Genomic DNA, 20250 nt, shown 5'->3' on the forward strand with positions numbered 1-20250 from the left:
ATATACAGTATATATCAGTTTGCGATCACGTTGATGTGCACGCTGTACTCGCATAGCATATTGCATGTACTCATTATAATAAAGTAATTGTATTTTCAGGAGCATTTGTGATAGCAAAGTGTTTCACCAATGTTGCAACAGCTGCAATACTTTGTTATATTTGTGACGAGTATATGCTTAAATTTCAAAGACTGAACATGACACCTTTTATTAAGAAAGCCTATAAGCTCTACTTTGGGTGTAAAATTGGCGACCAAGACAAAGCCAGCACTCCTCACGTTTGTTGCACAACATATGCACTCGGACTTAGAACTTGGCTCAGAGGTTCTTGGAAGTCAATGCCGTTCCCTGTCCCGATGATATAGCGAGAGCAGAAGGATCATGTGACAGACTGCCATTTCTGTTTGACCAGTGTGTCTGAATTCTCTGCTAAAAACAAGAAATCCATCGAATACCACAATCTCCCTTCAGCCATGAGACCTGTGTCACATGATGATAGTCTTCCAGTACTGAAGCCACACAGAGACATGGAGTCTAGAGGAGGCAGATGAAGATGCCATGATGCACGAGTCAGGAATGGAAAATGACACCGATATTGATACAGATTTTGAACCCTTTATGTTGAGTGAGCGGCATCTGATAACTCAATCTGAGTTAAGTGACCTGGTCAGAAACTTGGGTTTGTCAAAGTCAAAAGCAGAATCACTGGGTTCAAGACTGCAAGGATGAAATCTGCTGTCACCAGGCACAAAATTTCCATGAAGGATTTCAACATTTGAGACAGATGTATCCCAGAATAACTGATGCCAAGATTCAGGAAGGCATTTTTGTTGATCTACAAATCAAACAGGTCATCAATAACAGGAAATTTGAAGAACTTCTAGTGGGATCAGAGAAAACTGCATGGAAGGCATTCAAGGACGTTGTTGAAAATTTTCTTGGCAACAACAGAGCACCAAACTACGTGCAGCTGGTTGACAACATGCTTCAAACATACAAAACCATGAAGAGCAACATGTCGCTAAAAATTCATTTCTTGCATTCCCACTTAGATTTCTTCCCTGCAAACCTTGGCGCTGTCAGTGACAAACATGGTGAAAGGTTTCACCAGGACATTGCCGTCATGGAGAAACGGTATCAGGGCACCTCAAATCCATCAAAGCTGGCTGATTATTGTTGGATACTTAAGCAAGTAGTCTCAGACACTGAGTACAAATGAAAATCATCAACATTTTTAGGTTAGTTGAACTACTGCAAAGTGTTGGTATCGTTATGCAATTAAACGCATTATATTCAATAAAAGTTAATTTCTTGTTCCTCTAAATTCTTACGTGATACAAGTAGTCTGAAATTATTTCAGCTTCAAGTGGTCTATCATAACCACAAAAAAATTTCTGAGGAAGCAACACTTTCAAAACAAAGTTGTTGTCCACTCTCAATAGTCGAGCTTCAGGAAGCAGATTTTGTGTGCGTTGTAGCTCCTGAGTACAGTTTCAAGTCTTCTCAGAGTTAATGTGCCTCAGAGTCTTTGTGATAATCAGAAGATTAAAATAGCCAATCTCAGGTCTTCTCAGTTAATCTATCTGCCTAGAAGGGAAACCATGACAGAAGGGGAAAAATATTTGTCCAAAGCTTTGCGTGCCTGCTACCAATCTTGAATGATCTTATCAAGTAATTCAGGAATAGCATTTTTTTAAAATGTCCTTTCATTAAAAGAAAGGCAGACAGAACATTCATTTAGTGAGAGATCAAACTATTCTACTTGCTGGCAGGAAAAAGGGTGATCGAGCACCAACTTGGATTTAATGAGTTGGCTTGTGAATGATGAGAAAACATGTTGCATAGCAATTTTTAGGACTGATAAGAGCACAATCATTCACTCTCAGCCAGCAAATTCTGCCACAATTAAAATCACTGCAAGGCTCAGAATTTGATGTTATCCTCCTAATTAAGTAATTTATAGTTGCAAAACTTTTAGATTTTTTCTTGTATCACTGAGTTCACCATTCTGAATTGTGGCTTTTAATTACACAACTGTATCATGAACATGGCATATAAAACACTTTTTGCTTTCATTTAACTCGTGCTGAAAGAAAGGATTGACATGAGGATTAAGCCTAAGAGAAAAAAAATGGTATAGAGGATGAGGTGGGGGGCAATGCTAGCAAATATTAAGAATAAACATTTCATTTATTCCTTTGCTTAAAGGTTCCCACCTATTTCAGATCAACTACATACAAATATTTGCATTTTCAGAATAGACAGACTTTGCTCTCTTTTCACGTAAAACAATGGTGCAGCAATTAATGCTGTCACCTCACATATCCAGCAATCTTGGTTTGATCCCAATCACAGGTGTTTTCTATGTTGTTCTCCTTATGGTTGTGTAGGAATAATTAGCTCTATTTGGAGTCAATATGGACTCGATGGCCAGATGTACTGTTGACTCTTTTCTAGAATCTGTTATATTAAGCTCAGAACAAATGGGCTCCTATCTGTATAGCCAGCAGAGCAGGGTTTTTCAGGCAGAAGTGTTTTCTTAATTGTTATCTCATTGCCTCTTTGATCTCCAAGACCTAGGAACTCAAAGAAATATACCAGAGACAGTGGTTAGGCAGTACTCTAGTTACCATGTTGTGAATATTTCTGTGAAGATCTCCCATGATAGGTAATCCTAGCATATGTGAACATGTTTTTAAATGAGTTCACAATTTAAACATGCACACTTCATTGACACATTTTATTTTAATGAGTCATCTACTTAACTCAAGCCAGTACATACATTTTGATTTTAAAAATCTTATTTATAAGATGTCCTGTTTTGGACTGCACTCATTTGTAAGTCATTGATACCAGTTGCCAGCAGAGTGCTTTCAGTTTCTCCGATATCCAAATAGTCTTGATACATTTAGATCCTAAAAGGGAAGCTGCTAATTGGGTGTTTTTCAGATTTGCAACAAGGTTGCTATTATGAATACAAGACTGAATGTATAACTAAACTGAGGCACACATCCCACATTTATGATATGTCACTTTATTAACAAATGCAGAGACGGAGGAAGCAAAATGAAAGGCTGAAAATAGTCAGCAGGCTGGAGACCCACTATGAAACTACAATGCTTACCGTCCACTTCAGCATAATCTGTGTGTCAGTGATAGCCTCTGTGTAAGCAATGTGAGGTCCTGCGATTGGACGTGTTGAAAACCGGTTGCTGAATCCTGCTACTTGGTATGGCCGTGAGGCTGCACTTCTTGGGCTTTCACCATAGGCATTAATGGCAATCACACGGAACTTATAAGTGGCACCTGAGGCACAAAAATAACCCGCAAAAAAAGGAACAACAATTAGTCAAGGCACATTACTATTTCAAAGAATGTTCAAATACAACCTTGACAAATTTACTGACAGGTTGAGCCTCTGACTGGACATGGTGGTTTCCTGCAAAAGTGCTAAGGAAACAAAAATATCAGACTATTCAAACTGAAACTCCATGATAGAACTGGCTGATAGAGTGCCCAGCCACAATAATGTCAAATATGAAACAAAAAGCACTAACTTTAGAGAGAATTTAAAGATGATTATTGACTACAGGTAGAGGAAACTGGAGGTCCATGAGCCAGTCCTCCTCTCGCTTGTTGCTGCTGGAGGATGGTGCCGGAGTCTTGGATCTTGGGCAATGTTGGATCAATGCAGTTGTGGTCTGGACTCTGTAGTTCATGTTGTGAAGTTTCTGGTTTCTGGTTGCTGCTTTGTGCGATGTTGACTGGGGTGGACTGCCTCTGCAGTTAGTGAACAGCACAGTGCCTGAATGGACTGAACTGAGCTGAAGCTGGACATTCCTGTACTGTTTCGTTGACTTTGTCGTTGATGTTTTATATTCTGTGTTTTTTTGCCTTGGCATTTTCGCGATTTGTAGTATTTTTGTGGCTTGTGCGATTTGTTCTTTTTCTGCCGCTTGCGCGATTCGTTCTTTTTCTGCGGCTTGCGCGATTCGTTTTTTGCGGCTTGCGCGATTCGTTCTTTTTTGCGGCTTGCGCGATTCGTTCTTTTTCTGCGGCTTGCGTGATTCGTTCTTTTTTGCGGCTTGCGCGATTCGTTCTTTTTTGCGGCTTGCGCGATTCGTTCTTTTTTTGCGGTTTGCGCGATTTGTTCTTTTTTTGCACGTTGGGGGTTTGCTGTTTTCCTTTGAATGAATTTCATGGTTTTCTTTGTTTCGTGACTGTCTGTAGGAAGACAGATCTCAGGGTTGCATACTGCACACATACTGTAATAGTAAATGTACTTTGAATCTTGAACCAGGAGATTAGAGGGTGAGAGAATAAGCAACTTTAAATTCCTCGGCATTATCAGTTCAGAGGATCTGCCCTGGGTGCAGCATGCAACTGCCATCACAAAGAAGGCACCTCTATTTTCTTAGAAGTTTGCGCATACTCTGCATGTCACCTAACATTTTGGCGAACTTCTATAGATGTGCGGTACAGAGTATACTGAAAGGTTGTATGACGGCCTGGTATGGAAATACCAATGTCCTTGAATGGAAAAAGCTACAAGTAGTGGATACAGGCCAATCCGTCACAGGTAAAACCCTCCCCACCACTTGAGCACATCTACAAGGAGCGTTGTCACAGGAAAGCAACATCCTTCAAAGACCCCACCCTGCTCTCTTCTCACTGCTGTCATGAGGAAGGAGGTACAAGAGCCTGAAGTCACACACCATCAGGTTCAGGAATAGTTGTTACTCCTCAACCAGAGGGGATAACTTCAATCACTTCAACATGGAACTGATTCCACAGCATATGGACTCACTTTTAAGGACTCTACAACTCATGTTCTCGATATTTATTGCTTATTTATTATTATTTTTCTACTTGCAGTTTGTCTTTTGCACATTGGTTGTTGTCTGCCTCTGTCATATGCGGTTTTTCATTAATTTTATTTTGCTTCTTTGCATTTACTGTGAATGCCCCCAAGAAAATGAATCTCAGGGTAGTACACAGTTACATGTATGTAATTGATAATAAATTTGTGTTGAATGTTGAGAAAATATCCATCTAAATTTCTGTTGCAGGATAATTAATCTAGAGGCCTAGATTAATTATCTAGACAATGTGAGAATAAATCATACTGAGGTAATTTAAGATTTTGAATTCAGTTTTAAAGAAATCTAAATCTGGTATCAGTAGATCTGACGCACAATTGTCATATTGGCAGAAAAACTATTGGTCCACTCATATCCTCTTACTAAAGGAATCCTATCTATTTTTGTTCACATTAGCCTAAATGCACATACTGTGTCATTGCATTACAACAAGGTTGAAATTAATTATTCTCTTGAAATTGCCACAAATGTGGACTACAATGGTTTAAGGAAGCCTATCACTCTTGTTAAGGCAACTTAGACAACAAATCCTATGCCACTACTACTATATTCAGAAAAATGCTACTCCTAAGTCCTATAAGCATGGAAAGAGGCCCTTCAGCCCAACTGCTGATAGTGTTGTCCACTTAGCTACTGCCATCTGCCTGTTTGGCCCACAGCTTTCTAAGCCTCCCGTATCTACGTACTTTATCTTGAAGTCTTTTAAATCTTGCTAATATGCCTCCCTCAACCACTATTTCTGACAACTCATTCCAGTTATGCATGATCTTTGTGTGAAGCTGCCATCCTTGATATCTATTTTAAATCTCATCTCTGATCTTAAATTCATGCTTTCATTTTTAGCACCGTCCTTGGGAAAAAGACTAAGTGCTTTCACCCTCTTTATGCTGTCTTACACCTCTATCAGCTCACCCATCAATCTCCTACTTTCCTTGGAATAAAATCATAATCTAGGCAACCTCTTTGTAACTCATATTGTAAATTGACCACTGTCAGAATGTAAAATGACAGAAAACCAGGATTCAATATGGATACAGTACTCTCCATGTTCAGAGAGTTCACTGATGTTTCATTGTGTAGGTTTAACATTAAACTTATGTCCATTGAATTGTTTCCACAATAGGAACTGAAATCCTTGAGCGGCAAGAAAAACTTCAAAAATATATAAAAGAACAGCAGTTTTCGACACCTCTTCACCTCACAAACTTTCCAAATGTAATGGCAGTTTATACTTCACTTATTTGGACTGTTACCTGGCTCAAGATTTCGTACTTCTACAGAGAGTTTTGATGGAGAGATGTTGTCTGCTGCCACCAGCCAGTCACTATTCTTTCCCATGCATTTGTACTCCACCTTAAAGGAAGTGATAGGGGAGCCACCATTTGCTCTTGGGATCCATGTCACATACACAGATGTTTCTGAGGCCGTTGAGATTGTAGGACGGTCTGGTGCCTCAGGGACTAGATAGAGGGAAAACAGATGTTATCAGGGTATTGGAGAGTTTGACTTAGTTAATAATTAGTTCATGAAATAATATACCCATTTGGAAAAAATGAGTCAAAAGGTGAAGCTCTAATGTCTGTTTTAGTCACAGGAAGTGCCTGAAATTAGAAGAATGTCAAACCTATCTTCCCTTTTGGACACCATCCCACTTCTAGACTGATTAACTCTGTTTTGTTATTTATTTAGCATAATGACTTAAAGATATCTGCCGCCATTTGTTTCATCAGAAATTCTCATGTTTCCAAAATGTGAAGAACAACGTCTGTTTCTTTTAGCATAGGTCATAAAAAGAAAAAGATAAAAAATTTCAATAGTTAATTATGTCAGAAAGCAAAATATATACTATATTGTGGCAACCTACATTAACATTACTGAAAAGAAAAAACTACTGATGGTTTTTTAAAACTTGTATTGATTGCAGTAGTTATTACTTCGATATGAAAGACCCAATTACTGTTCAAGTGGCTGGTGGAGTGTTAATTTATGATTAAAATATGCCATTCACAATTTCTTGATGTGTATGATGAGACCATGGCTTAAAATGTTAAGAAGGCAAGGATGGAAAGATTAGAAAACCTTGGATGTCCACAGAGGTGATGAATTTGGTCAAGAAGAAAAAGGAAAAGTACATAAAATGTTTTAACTTAGGATCAAACAGAGCACATGAGGATTATAAAGAAGTCAGAAAAAAAACTAAAGAAGGGAAGTAGGAAAGCCAAGAAAAGTCCTTGGCAAGTACGATTAAGGCGAATCCCAAGGCACTCTATACATACATCAAGAGCAAGAGGACAACTAAAGAGATGGTTGGACTACTCAAGGATAAAGAGGGGAACACTTGCTTGGATGCAGAGAACATCAGCGAGGTACTTAAGTATTTTGCTTTAATATTTACCAAGGAAAAGGACACAGAGGACCAGGAGATCAGTGTTGAGTGTATAATTATGTTAGGGCATTTAGAGGTCAAGAGGTAGTGTTGGGCCTCCTAATGTATATTAAGGTGGACAAGCCCTCAGAACCTGATGGGATTTACCCCAGGTTATTGAAGGAGGCAGGAAATGAGATTGCTAGGGCCTTGACCAGCATCTTCATGTACTCCCTGGACACAGGCAAGGTCCTGGAGAACTGGCGAGAGGCTAATGTTGTACCTCTATTTAAGAAGCGAACAAGGGAAAATCCTGGGAACTATAGACCAGTGAGTCTCATTGTCAGTTGTAGGGAAATTGCTGGAGAAAATTCTTAGAGATAGGATATATGAGCATTTGGAAATCCATGGCCTAATTAGGGCAAGTCAGCATGGTTTTATGCAGGACAAGTTGTGTCTTAGTAACTTGATTTGAGTTTTTTTTTTATGACAAGATGACTAGAAGGATTGATGAAGGTAGGGCAGTGGATATTGTCTACATGGATTTTTAGTGAGTTTTTTGACAAAGTCCCTCTGGGAGGCTAACCTGGAAGATTTAAGATGCATGGGGCTCACGGCGAATTAGCTATTTGGATTCAGAATTGGCTTGCACATAGAAGTAGTGATCAATGGGAGCTGGAGGTCTGTAATTAGTGGGATTCCACAGGGATCTGTGCTGGGACCTCTGCTGTTAGTGATATATATAAATGACCTGGATGAAAATGTAGATGGGTGGATTAGCAAGTTTGTGAGTGATAATACCAAGATTAGTGGAGCTGTGGATAGTGTAGAAGACTGGCAAAGAATACAGTGTGGTATAGATCAGTTGCAGAAATGGGCAGAGAGATGGCAGATGGAGTTTAACCCAGATAAATGAGAGGTGTTGCACCTTGGGAAGACAAATGCAAGGAGACAGTACAGTGTTAAGGGCAAGATCCTTAACAGTGTTGCTCAGCAGAGAGATCTTGGTATCCAAGTTCATAGTACTTGTACAAGTTCATGGTAAAGGTAAATACATTAGAGGCTTTTAAGAGACACTTAGTTAAGCACATGAATGTGAGGAAGATGGAAGAATATGGACATTGCGTAGGTATGAAGAATTAGTTTATTTGAGGGGGGGGGGGGGCTGATTTACTTTTTAGCCGGTCTGGCACAACGTTATGGGCCAAGGGGCCTGTACCTCTGCTGTACTGTTCGATGTTCTCATATTCTAGTGCCCCAGTGCTGTACTAAAGTGGTGCAGCCCACATTTATATCACTGACTTGATAATATCACAGTTTTGTCAACAATACAAGCTGAAAGTGATTTCTCAAGGGAAGCAGAAAATTCAGAAGGGCAGCTAACTACCAACTCCTCATCTCCCAAAAGCATTCTCTCAGGTTCCTAACACTTAGTCTCTCTACACAATCTATACATCAAGCAAGACTTCCAGTTTAAAAAAAAAGAGAACTTGCTCTGGCAATAGAAAAACTATCAAATGAGGAAAATATTAACCCATCTCTTAGGTTTAAAAAAAAAAGCTTGCCATTGAATAGATTAATCTAGTCAGCTATAATCAGCTATTAATCGGTGATTATAGTTGACTAGAATTGAATCACCAATGGGACTTTATCTCAAGTGCCTCTGCCAAACTGTTATTCCAGATTGAATTTAGATGTCAGTATTTCTAGAAAAAAAAATATTCTTATGCTGAACATTTTAGGTTCTGATCTTGTGCACCAATTCCAAAATAATACATTAGTAAATAAAATTACACAAACTGCAGAAATGCTTTTTGTTGGAATGCTAATTTTAAAATCGTTAAGTAAACCTTAAAGTCCAGAGGTACCAGAGAGGAAAATAACACAAGAGCTCAGTATACTCTTTTTTCTCCCCCCAACATATTCAATTTGTGATGAGATATTGTCCAACTTCTTGGCCAAGTGCAGCTATAATTTTAATCAAGCATCAACCCACTTGATTCGCATTTAATTCATCATTTTAAGCTTTTGCTTCCTTCATCATTGACAAACCTGTAGATGCAGAATATGCTACTACCTAAACCTTACAATGTTCATTTTTAGATCAAATCCTAAAAACTGAATATTCTTGTTTTCTCATTGAGGGAAGCTTTTGAAGGGGTGAGATGTAACAATGATCTTAAAGGCTGCTGTAGTCCTCAAGAGCTTCCATGTTCTCATAAATTCTGCCCTTGTTCTGTAAGTTTTAAAATAATATTTTGCATTTAGCATTCTCATGAAATTGAAGGCATTTGGATAATCAAATTCACATATTCTGTGCTAACATTAAACATACCAAACCTGGGCATTGCAACTAGGTATAAACAAAGCTCCCTGTGCTGCCCCAATATAAAGCTTGAGCCCCAATTTCACAAGTCCACAATAATCATACTTGCAACCTTTTCATCTAAACATCACAGTTTGCATTGGTATTTACACATAGCAGGTAGAATCTGAGCCTCAAATTAATTTTATTTTGTTTCCTGTACCCAGTGAATAGAAAACACCAACATCGATCAGCACAGAAATTTAAACCAGGATCTAAGGAGATTAGAAGACTAGTTACAAGATATTACACTTCTGCATTTTGATCCATTGTAAAAACAGACATGCCAAGTAATTTGAACACAGAAATGAATCACAGTCAAAATAATACTTACTGAACTCAGAGCAACTTTAGAGTGCAAAGAAGACAGAAGAACAGTGTTAGTAAAAACAAATTATCAAAACAGAATGGTTCTCAGTGTTAGACCCAGTCATTTGACAGTGCCCCGCTGACGTAGTTTAAAAAATTATCTGACAATATGCATAGTCATAAGGACTGACACAGTATTGGAGATTTACTATTAGATATCAATATTATTAGCAGCATATTAAAGTTACACTGGCTTTAGTACATTTAGTCACCAAAACAACTCCTCCAACCCAAATCTATAACCTGGAAAATTGAACACCCAAGTTTCAGTCAACTACAGTTGCCAGAATCTCAGACTTAACAACTGGAAGATTCTTGCCCACCTTTTACCAACACCACTCCCCCCCCCCCCCCCCCACCACCCAGAGCAGAACTGAATTCAGTAGTCTGGATTCATGTTACGGAATTTGTTTTTGAATATTTTTACAATATTTTTGAAGACTGCTCGGGCTTGCAATGGCATTTTTATTTTTGTCTATGGCCACACATCTTGCAGGAGAGCAGTGTTGACAACAGTATGGGACAGGAATTAGTTAGCCACTGCTCAGTAACTCCTTTTTGATGTCATACCAGAGATTGAAAAGATTAGCTTTATTTATTACATGCACATCAAAACGTACAGAAAAATACGTTTGTGTTAAATTAAATCACTGAGGATTGCGTTGGGCAACCCACAAGTGTCAACATACTTCCAGTGCCATCATAGCATTCTTAAAGCTCACTAATCCTAACCATACGTCTTAGGAATGTGGGAGGAAACCAGAGCACCCAGGGGAAACCCACACAATCGGGGGAGAACGTACAAACTCACAGGCAGCAGTGGAAATCGAACACCGATCTTACAGCTGGCAGAGTAAAGCAAAGCGCCAACAGCTACCATGGTACTCCTACAATGCCATTAAATATTCTGAACAACCTTGCCCTCATTACCAAGAATAATTTCATAAATCGGCAGCTAATATCAGCTAAAGGAACAGTTTGGAATAGAAGTAAAAGGGCACTTCTCAAAAACATTGCAGCAACCAGCCTTTTCAACTATTTAACCATATATGCAAGCTTGCAGAATCCTATTCTTACCCATGATATGCCCTTCAGTGCAGTTTACTTTAATACCACTCCCTTCAGCTCATTCCTAATGCATCCCTGCCCATTTTATTTCACTGTATCCCCCAGAATGATTCCATTTACTGCATACAGAAAACATTGCTGAGACCATAATATTAAGCATGGAGGGAGTAATTTACATCAGGGGTGGTGTAGGCAGTTCATGATTCTACTCTTTCTCAAAACCTCTAGTTGGAGTCAAGATAGTTTCTGAAATAAAGAGTGATAGGATAAAGGCCTAGTATTTATTAGAGGGAGGCAAGAAAAGTTAGACTAAGTTAAGGATAAAATTACGACTGAGGTTAATATACTTTTAAAAGGACATAACTATTTGCATCAAGGTTGAATGAATGATTACAATTTTTTTTTAAGAGTATTGTGAGAAACCTATGATTTTGGTTCAGCGGTTGGTAAATGGGCAGGGAAGATTATGATTGATTAGGGCAAGGGATGGGTCTGGCTGTGCAGAGACAGGGTTTGCAGAGCATGCAGTAGTGAAACATTTTATAAAAGGTTGAAGAGTATTAAAATTTAATTACACTGCTAACTATGGTTACACAGCTTCTAAGGGGAACTGGTAGACTTTGGTTTGAGTTAACATTAAAGGCTAGGATCGTTTTAGAATTCAGTTGAAAAAGTCAAGGTTGGGAGAAAAGTAAGCAGAATTATGGACTGCAGAGGAGTTGCTACCTCCACTATGGCGTGCTGAATCATGGATTACTACACCATAATTAGTGTGGCTCTTATCTTCGATTGCTGTTTTCTTGGGGACTCCAACTGGTGGTGCAGGTATCAGAGATTTTCCCTTTGACTTTGAGGACCGCCCTGAGAGAGACAGAAAATAAACCAGGACATTAAAGAACAGAAACAGCAAAATATTCAGAAGACTCCTCAATTACTGCATGTAGTACCATTGCGCAATGCTCTCAAAGCTAAGGTTGATTTGAGTTACCTTAATGCTATGAAAGTTTAAACTGAAGAGCAATTCTGTTTCAAGGCCTGGTTTTACATTTCAAATTTTTCCTCTCCCCACTTATCTTTCACTACCCTCACTTAACAAACACTAATCTAGTCTACCATCACAATTTTGAGGAAGGAGGTCCTCTTACAACATTTAAGTATCTAAATTAGCACTTGTAATGCCACAGTAGGAAATGATTGGGACTGAGGAAATAGGATTAATAGGCACTGCTTGATGGCTGGATGGCTTGATATAGGGACAAAGAGGCCTGCTTCCATACCATATTACTCTGTGATTCCAATTTGAATCGAGGCAAATAGGGTTAATGCATGGATATTAAATACTACATTTTTTGATCAGCAACATGAGATCATTACAACAATATCAGTTGGTAAATTGATGCTAAAACTGCAAAGAAACAGCATCATCTTCTAAAAACTGCAGACTGCACCCCTTATACCATGCAGCAGTATTCGTGTATGTTCTACAACCAGGATGTTAAAACTCTTTGTCTTTGTAAGTTAAGCACGGGAATCTGGCAGTAAAATATTAAGGCTAACCAACGCTCCAAAAACTAAATACAGTGGATTCTGGTTAAATAGGCTTTTGGTTCATCGGTGCAGCCTTTTATTTGGGACAACTCTTAAAGAAAAAAAACTAAGGAAGGAAATAGCCAAGATTCCCTTTGTTGATCTGGGACACTGTCCCGCTTAACTGGTTCAGGACACTGCTGTCGAACAGTTTCTAAACAGCATCAATCACGTGCACTTGTGTAGCTGCTAGACACTACCCCGTGCTTAGAGCAAGGAGTTTTTAAAAATGGCACTAGTTACATGTGCTTGTGTTCAAAAAACAGTAATTTCTGTCACAGACAGTTGGCAAGAAATAAGCAGCAAGACCATTTAGAACTGTTTTGTTCACTGCTGTCAATCAAAGTATTGTATGAAGGCGGTCCATTATCTACACTAGGTGCCTGCACTGATTTTGTTCATTTACAGCCAATCAAAAGAACACAGCAGTGTACACTGAATGAATTCCTCCATTGATTTCTATAAGGAACTAATACAGTTTTATAATACTGTCGCAGTATTGACAGTGTTCTAATTTGTCCTGTATTTCATTTAAATACATAATTTGTTACTCAGTTAAATGGTAGTTAGTCACTTTTATACTTTAACCATTTCCATTAAACTTCAGCTACTTCAGGCAGCTGTTTGACTGCACCTAGATGTACTGGTCCCAATGCGTCCTATTTAACAGGAATCTACTCTATCTGAATTTATACTCAATATAATAATGAATTCTTATTCATTATTAAATTCTTATTATATTCAATATAATAAGAATGCCCAACATTCTATGGTGGTCTTATTACTTCACTAGTTATAAAACACAGATATATTAGGGTCATGAGAGGTTAACAATTCTTAAAAAAAAATTTAGGATTTAATGTTAAAAGGAATTTTCAACTATTTAGATTCATGAATACCAAAAGAATCAAGCAACAATGAGAGAAATGTGGAAATAAAGCAGAGTTCACTGTGCTTTGAAGGTCAGACTCTACTGATGTAGTATGAAGTTTTCAGGCCAAAAGTAATTTCAACATGTGGATGCCTATTGCGTACAAGTTGATGTACATGGTGCAGGCTTTTACTCAAAGTAACTGCTTATTAGCAATAGGTCTGTTTTACTTACTAAAATTACATTGATTTATTACAGTGAATTACCCAACTCTAGAGTTGGAATAAAGATTTGTTTGGTCACACATGCTTCTGTCAAACAGAGTGGAGCTTATAGCTTGAAATCAATGTCACATTGTTTCCATCTATTGCTGTTCACCTGTTTTATTTAAGGCCTAGTCTACAAACCTCAGTCTGCCCACCTTCACACTAACAAAACTCTGCATTAATGCCACCATCTTAATTTAGAACTGTGGCAAGTGCTGATTGGTAACAGGCTCTACTTTGACAGCTGGAACTTTTATGGAGTTATCAGGGAAAAAAAGCACTTTGATTTCCATTGGAAAAGTTCTGCTTTATCTTTTTCATCTCGAAAGCAGCCTCTGGTATCTCATCCATGTGCTTACAATACATATACCAAAACAGCAAGCACTTGCAAAGAATAACACCGCAAAGGACATCCAAAAGGAAACTCAATCCTAACCTTGCTCAGGTACAAAGCAACCAATTTCAAAGGTCAATGATAACAATCAGGAGGATTTAGGATGATTCTTAAATCAGAGGCAGAAATCAATTTTAGTAGCTTGTTACTGATATAGACAAGATCAAATGGATATCGGCTTGAGACTTGCTTCATCTGTGTAACACATGACCATGTTATGTTGGACATTTTTCTATCAAGAATACTCAAAATCAATTACTACAAATTTCCACCCTCATGAAAGCAACTTGTCAGTGCTTAAGTGCTTTTCTTTAAATCGTATTGTACCTTTGCCAGTTCGAAATGTCAACATAGCTGGTTGACCTTCACCAGAAGCACTTCGTGCAACCATTAGCACTTCATACAAGCTAGAGGGTTCAAGCTCGGCGAGTTGCAGTTCGTTCTCACTACCAGGGACCCGGATCGTGTGCCAGTTTCCCAATATATTCTCGTTGTTGTCAAGCTACGATGAAAGTAAGAAATTAGCAAAGGTGCTTGCATTAGTATTCCCAATTCCATTTGACTTTGCTATCTCTCTTGTATAATAATCTGTTGCACTAAAAAAAACATGGGCATCTTAAGACTCAGGCAGGTCACGATATCACTGCAACCCAACTAGGTAAGTGCGCCAGATGCTTTAAGGGATTCTGCTGGCTCAGATTAGAGCATCATCTCCACATCAGGAGCCTATGCTTAATAATGATTTCCTTCAGAACAGAAAGGTGTTAAAACAATGTAATTTTCATGCAGATTATATCAAGCCAACACTAATAATGATAAGAGTTGGGAGCATCAAGGTCATACATCAGTATCAGCATCATACCTTGCGATACTTGACAAAGTAGGCATTGATAGGTGAGCCACCATCTTTTCCTGCTCTCCAAATCAAATCATAACTATCTGGATTAGTGGTATATGGAGCACTGAGAATGATAGGAGCATCAGGTGGAGAGGCAACATTTGTCTTCTGTGTTGCCTTAGGAGCAATCAACTCCTTTGTTGGCTGCTGTTGTTGGAGCACAATGCTGTGTTTATAATCATAGTCCATGCTTTCATCACCTTCGTCACTCTGAATAACATCTGAACCTCTTGCTCCTATTGTGGGCTCTGGGTCATCAACCACCGCCTTTGCGTCAATGGAAACTAATAGGGAAAAGAAATAAAATATATTGCAATTATTCTCAAAAGTATAGCTACTTTTACCAATTTAAATAGTGCTGACTGCTTAACATTCTTTGTCTTATTTTCACCATCCCCAAACACATTTAAATTCCAACAGTCCAAAGTAGTAAGACTGCTATTCAGAGCCAGAGGAAACATACACCATGGTCCCCAGATGTTCATCTCACCGCCTCTTGCAAGAAAACCAAGGAAAACTATCAACCTTTCTCATTTAATTGAAGCCAGACTATGTTTGCTCTCGTTTATTTATTTAGGATACCGCAGGCAGCAGCAGGATAGGGGAGGATGGGCTGCACTTGTTGAAACTGGCACGTCTCTCAATAACAAAGAAGCTATCAATTCCAAGAGCCTGCCAGCACCTCTCAGCTGATCTAAGTGTTTATACTTGAACAGCCAGTTGCAATCATTTAACCCTAGAGGTGCGGGCTTGGTGGACTCACTTGGGATATACTTAAAGTGCTAAAAAAAATACCATATTCATAAAAGTTGTTATACTACCAATCTGTAATGAAGACAAGGTGGTCACTAGTGAAATAATGCTGACAACTCTAGACATCAGGGCCTACCAGATATGGAGGATTAAGAGAGTTTGGAAAGGAACAATGCCAATCTCCCATTTTATTTTAATGGAATCTACCTATATTTCACTATAATGTTGACTTCAGTGTTAATCTAAATCTGGTCCATGCTCAGTGGCAGGCTAAGAAGACAGAATTATTCAATTCTCTCAAGAAACTGCATGCAATATCAAGGTGACCAATTATTTATGTATTACAACAAATGTGATCCCAGTGGAAAAAAAATACAAGACACTTCCATCCAGAACTGGAGAGTCAGCTTCTCAGAACTACTGTTTTTTTTGATGTGAAGTTAAGAGGCACTCTCAAATGAATTCAAAAGATTCATGGTACTACTTTGAAGAATTATCATTTACTGCTTGAGAAGTTATGTGCAAACTGGTTACTGTTTTGCCAACAGTATCATGGCATCTATACACCTTAGAGGTGTGCATAGATTCAGCATGTCACCAAAAACCTGGTAAACTTCTAAGGATGTACAGTGAAGAGTATCCTAACTGATAGCTGGTATGTAAATACCAATGCCCTGGAACAGAAGATTACAGAAAGTGGTGGATACAGGCCAATCTATTACAGGCAAAGCCCTCCCTACCATTGAATACATTTACATTGAGTGCTGCCACAAGAAATTGGCATCCATCATCAAGGATCCCCACCATCCAGGCCATGTCTTCTTCTTGCTACTACCATTGAGCAGGAGGAATAGAAGCCTTAGGTCCCACCCCATCAAATTCAGGAACAGGTATTACCCTACAACAACGATCAGGCTACTGAAACAGTGTGTGGATATCTTCACTCACCAAATTGAACCAATTTTACAACCTTACAGACTCTTTATAACCCATATTCTCAGTATATTTTTCTCTCAGTTTGTCTCCTTTTACACATTGGATATTTGTCAGTCCTTGTCTGTTTATCTATGTTTTCTGAAAACTCTATTGTATTTTATTTTTCCTGTAAGTGCCTCAAGAAAATTAACCCAAAGTAGCAATGGAAACATACACGTACTTTGATAATAAATTGAGTTTGAACTTTGAACATAAGTATATGAGATGCAAGGTGATAAAGCTGCCTCATGGCTTCAGGAAATTGGGTTCAATCCCAACCTCGGGTGCTTCTGTGTGGGGCTTGTACACTCTTTAAGCGATTGCAAGTGTCTTCTTAGTGCAATGCTATGCTCCCACATCCCAGACATGCTGAATGGTTAATTGGCATCTGCAGATTATCTGAAGATGTAAGATCCTTGTGGGTAGAGTTAAGACAGTGCAAGGGTAAATAAAAATGGAGTTATATACAGGTTCCCAAACAGTAGCCAGGATGTGGGCTACAAATTACAAAGGGAGATATAAAATGCATGTCAAAAGGGCGATGTTACAATAGTCATGGGGGAATTTCAATATGCAGAAAGATTTGGAAAATCAAGTTGATGCTGAAGAACATGTAGAATGCCTACAAGATGGCTTTTTAGAGTAGCTTGCGGTTCAGCCCACTAGCGGATCAGCTCTTCTGGATTGGGTGTTGTGTAATGAACCGGATTTGATTTGCTTAAGGTAAATGAACTTTAGGAGGCAGTGATAAGATGATAAAATTCGCCCTGCAATTTGAGAAAGAAGCTAAAATAAGATGTATCAGTATTACAGTGGAGTAAAGGGAATTATGGAGGTATGAAAGAGAAACTGGCCAAAGTTGATTGGAACTGGACACTAGTAGGGATGGCCGAGTTTCTGGGAGCAATTTGGAAGGTGCAGGATATGCATGTCCCAAAGTAATATTATAAAGGCAGGATGACACAACCATAGCTGACAAGGAAAGTCAAAGCCAACATAAAAGCAACAGAGAGGGCATATATTAGAGCAAAAACTAGTGGGAAGTTAGAGGATTGGGAAACTTTTAAAAACCAGCAGAAGGCAACTGAAAAGCCATGGGGGGGGGGGGATGAAATGTGAAGGTAAGCTAGCCAACAATATCAAAGAGGATATCAAAAGCTTTTTCAGATATATAAAGAGAAAAAGAGAGGCGAGAGTAGATATTAGACCACTGTAAATGATGCTGGATAGATAGTAATGGGGGACAAGGACACAGCAGATAAACTGAATATGCATTGTGCATCAGTCTTCACTGTGGAAGACACTAGCAGTATGCCGGAAGGTCAAGAGAGTCAAGGGTCTGAAGTGAGTGCAATTTCTATTACTACGGAGAAGGTGCTTGGGAAACTGAAAGGTCCGAACCAGATGGACTACACCCCAGGGTTCTGAAAGAAGTGGTTGAATAGATCAATCGTGGAGGCATTAGTAATGGTCCTTCAGGAATCACTAGATTCTGGAATGATTCCCGAGGACTGGAAAATAGCAAATGTCACTCCACTCTTCAAGAAGGGAGGGAGGTAGAAGAAAGGAAATTTTAGACTAGTTAACCTGACCTCAGTGGTTGGGAAGATGTTGGATTTGTTAGTTAGAGATGAGGTTCTGGGGTACTTGACGGCACATGATAAAATAGGCCAAAGTCAGCAGGGTTTCTTTAAGGGAAAATCTTGCCTGTCTAATCTGTTGGAATTCTTTGAGGAAATAACAGGCAGGATAGACAAAGGAGAATCAGCAGATGGTGTTACTTGGATTTTCCAGAAGGCCCCTGACAAGGTGCCACACATGAGGCAGCATAACAAGAGCCCATGATATTACGGGAAAGATACTAGCATGGATAGAGCATTGGCCGATTGGCAGGAAGCAAGGAGTGTGAATTAAGAGAGCCTCTTCTGATTGGCTGCCAGTGACCAGCGATGTTCCACAGAGGTCAGTGTTGGGACAGCTTCTTTTTATGCTGTATGTCAATGACTTGGATGACAGGATTGTTGGCTTTGTGGCCAAGTTTGTAGACGATACGAATATAGGTGGAGGGGCAGGTGGAGTTGAGGAAGCAGGGAAGCTCAGAAGGACTTAGATTAGGAGAATGGGCAAAGAAGTGGCAAATGGAATAGTGTCAAGAAGTATATGGCAATGTACTTTGGTAGAAGGAATAAAAGCATAGAGCTTTTTCTAAGCAAGGAGAAAATTCAAAAATCCAAGGTACAAGGGGACTTTTGCAGGATTCTCTGAAGGTTAATTTGCAGGTCGAGTTGGTGGCAAGGAAGGCGAGTGCAATGTCAGCATTCATTTCGCGAGGACTAGAATATAAACGCAAGGATGTAAATGCCTAGGATTTATAAAGCACTGGTGAGGTCACACTTGGAGCACTGTGAGCAGTTTTGGGCCCCTTATTTAAGAAAAGATGAGGTAATATTGGAGAAAGTTCAGAGGAATTTCACAAGAATGATCCCGGGAATAAAACGCTTATCGTATGAGGAGCGATTAATGGCTCTGGGCCTTTAATCTTGGGGAATTAGAACAATTGGGGGGGGGGGGGATGAGAAAGAGCAGAGGAATCTCACTGAAACCTATTAAATGTGGAAAGGCCTAGATAGAGTGGATGTGGGGAGGATGAGTCTTGGACCACAGGGCACAGCCTCAAAATGGAGGGATGTCCATTTAGAACAGAGATGAGGACTAATTTCTTTTAGCCAGAGGGTGGTGAATCTGAGGAATTTGTTGCCACAAGCGGCTGTGGAGGTCAGGGCACTGGATGTATTTAAGGTGGAGGGTGATAGGCTATTGATGAGTCAGGGCATGGAAGGTTACAAGGTGAAGGCAGGACAATGAAGTTGAGAGGGAAAATGGATCAGCCATGATGAAATTGTGGGCTGACTCAATTGGTTGAATGGCCTAATTCTGCTCCTGCATCTTATAGTCTAACTACTGTGTTTAACTAATACATTAAATGCCATTCATAACATTTGTGATCAGTTTGCATGAAGGCTATTGATTGAACAAGCTCTTCAAAGAAGAAATATAACAGATATAGACCAACTTATCCAAAGTACACAAATATATGTATTCTATTTCAATTTTTTTTGTTCATCAGTATGAGGGAATTGTTATCGCTTTTTTACTGTTACGGCTTTATTCTCCAAAAAACAAAAGTTGCAGTAGTTTGCAATCATGGCTGCTAAGGAGTTTTGGTGAGTAATTGGTAAGCAAGTGTGCTACAGTAATGATTTCAGGTCATAAATCCTAACAAGAGTCAACGAAAAAAAAATCTTTGTTGTAATTGCTTTCATGCCACAACTATTTGATGTGTTGTATATAAAGGTGTGCAATACCCTTCTCTCAAAGTAGTAATTATTACTGCTCTATCTGCTATCATTACATCTATGTAGTTTGCATTGTTTTGAATTGACTTTGAAATGAATGTAA

General features: G+C 39.0%; 1 protein-coding gene across 8 annotated transcripts in view; it reads right to left on the reverse strand.

Annotated features, from left to right (window-relative positions):
• Positions 1-20250, reverse strand: part of cdon (cell adhesion associated, oncogene regulated) — a 147154-nt gene that overhangs the window by 29660 nt on the left and 97244 nt on the right. For all 8 annotated transcript variants that reach the window (XM_072238398.1, XM_072238400.1, XM_072238397.1 and 5 more), the window contains 5 exons: positions 15028-15347; positions 14493-14667; positions 11774-11908; positions 6134-6340; positions 3125-3306 (listed from right to left, as the gene is read on the reverse strand). In XM_072238398.1, the coding sequence (XP_072094499.1) occupies positions 3125-3306; positions 6134-6340; positions 11774-11908; positions 14493-14667; positions 15028-15347 (1019 nt within the window). The remainder of the gene's footprint in view (positions 1-3124; positions 3307-6133; positions 6341-11773; positions 11909-14492; positions 14668-15027; positions 15348-20250) is intronic.

Source organism: Mobula birostris, chromosome 20 (genome assembly GCF_030028105.1).
Source record: "Mobula birostris isolate sMobBir1 chromosome 20, sMobBir1.hap1, whole genome shotgun sequence".
In the NCBI taxonomy this organism is placed as follows: Eukaryota; Metazoa; Chordata; class Chondrichthyes; order Myliobatiformes; family Myliobatidae; genus Mobula; species Mobula birostris.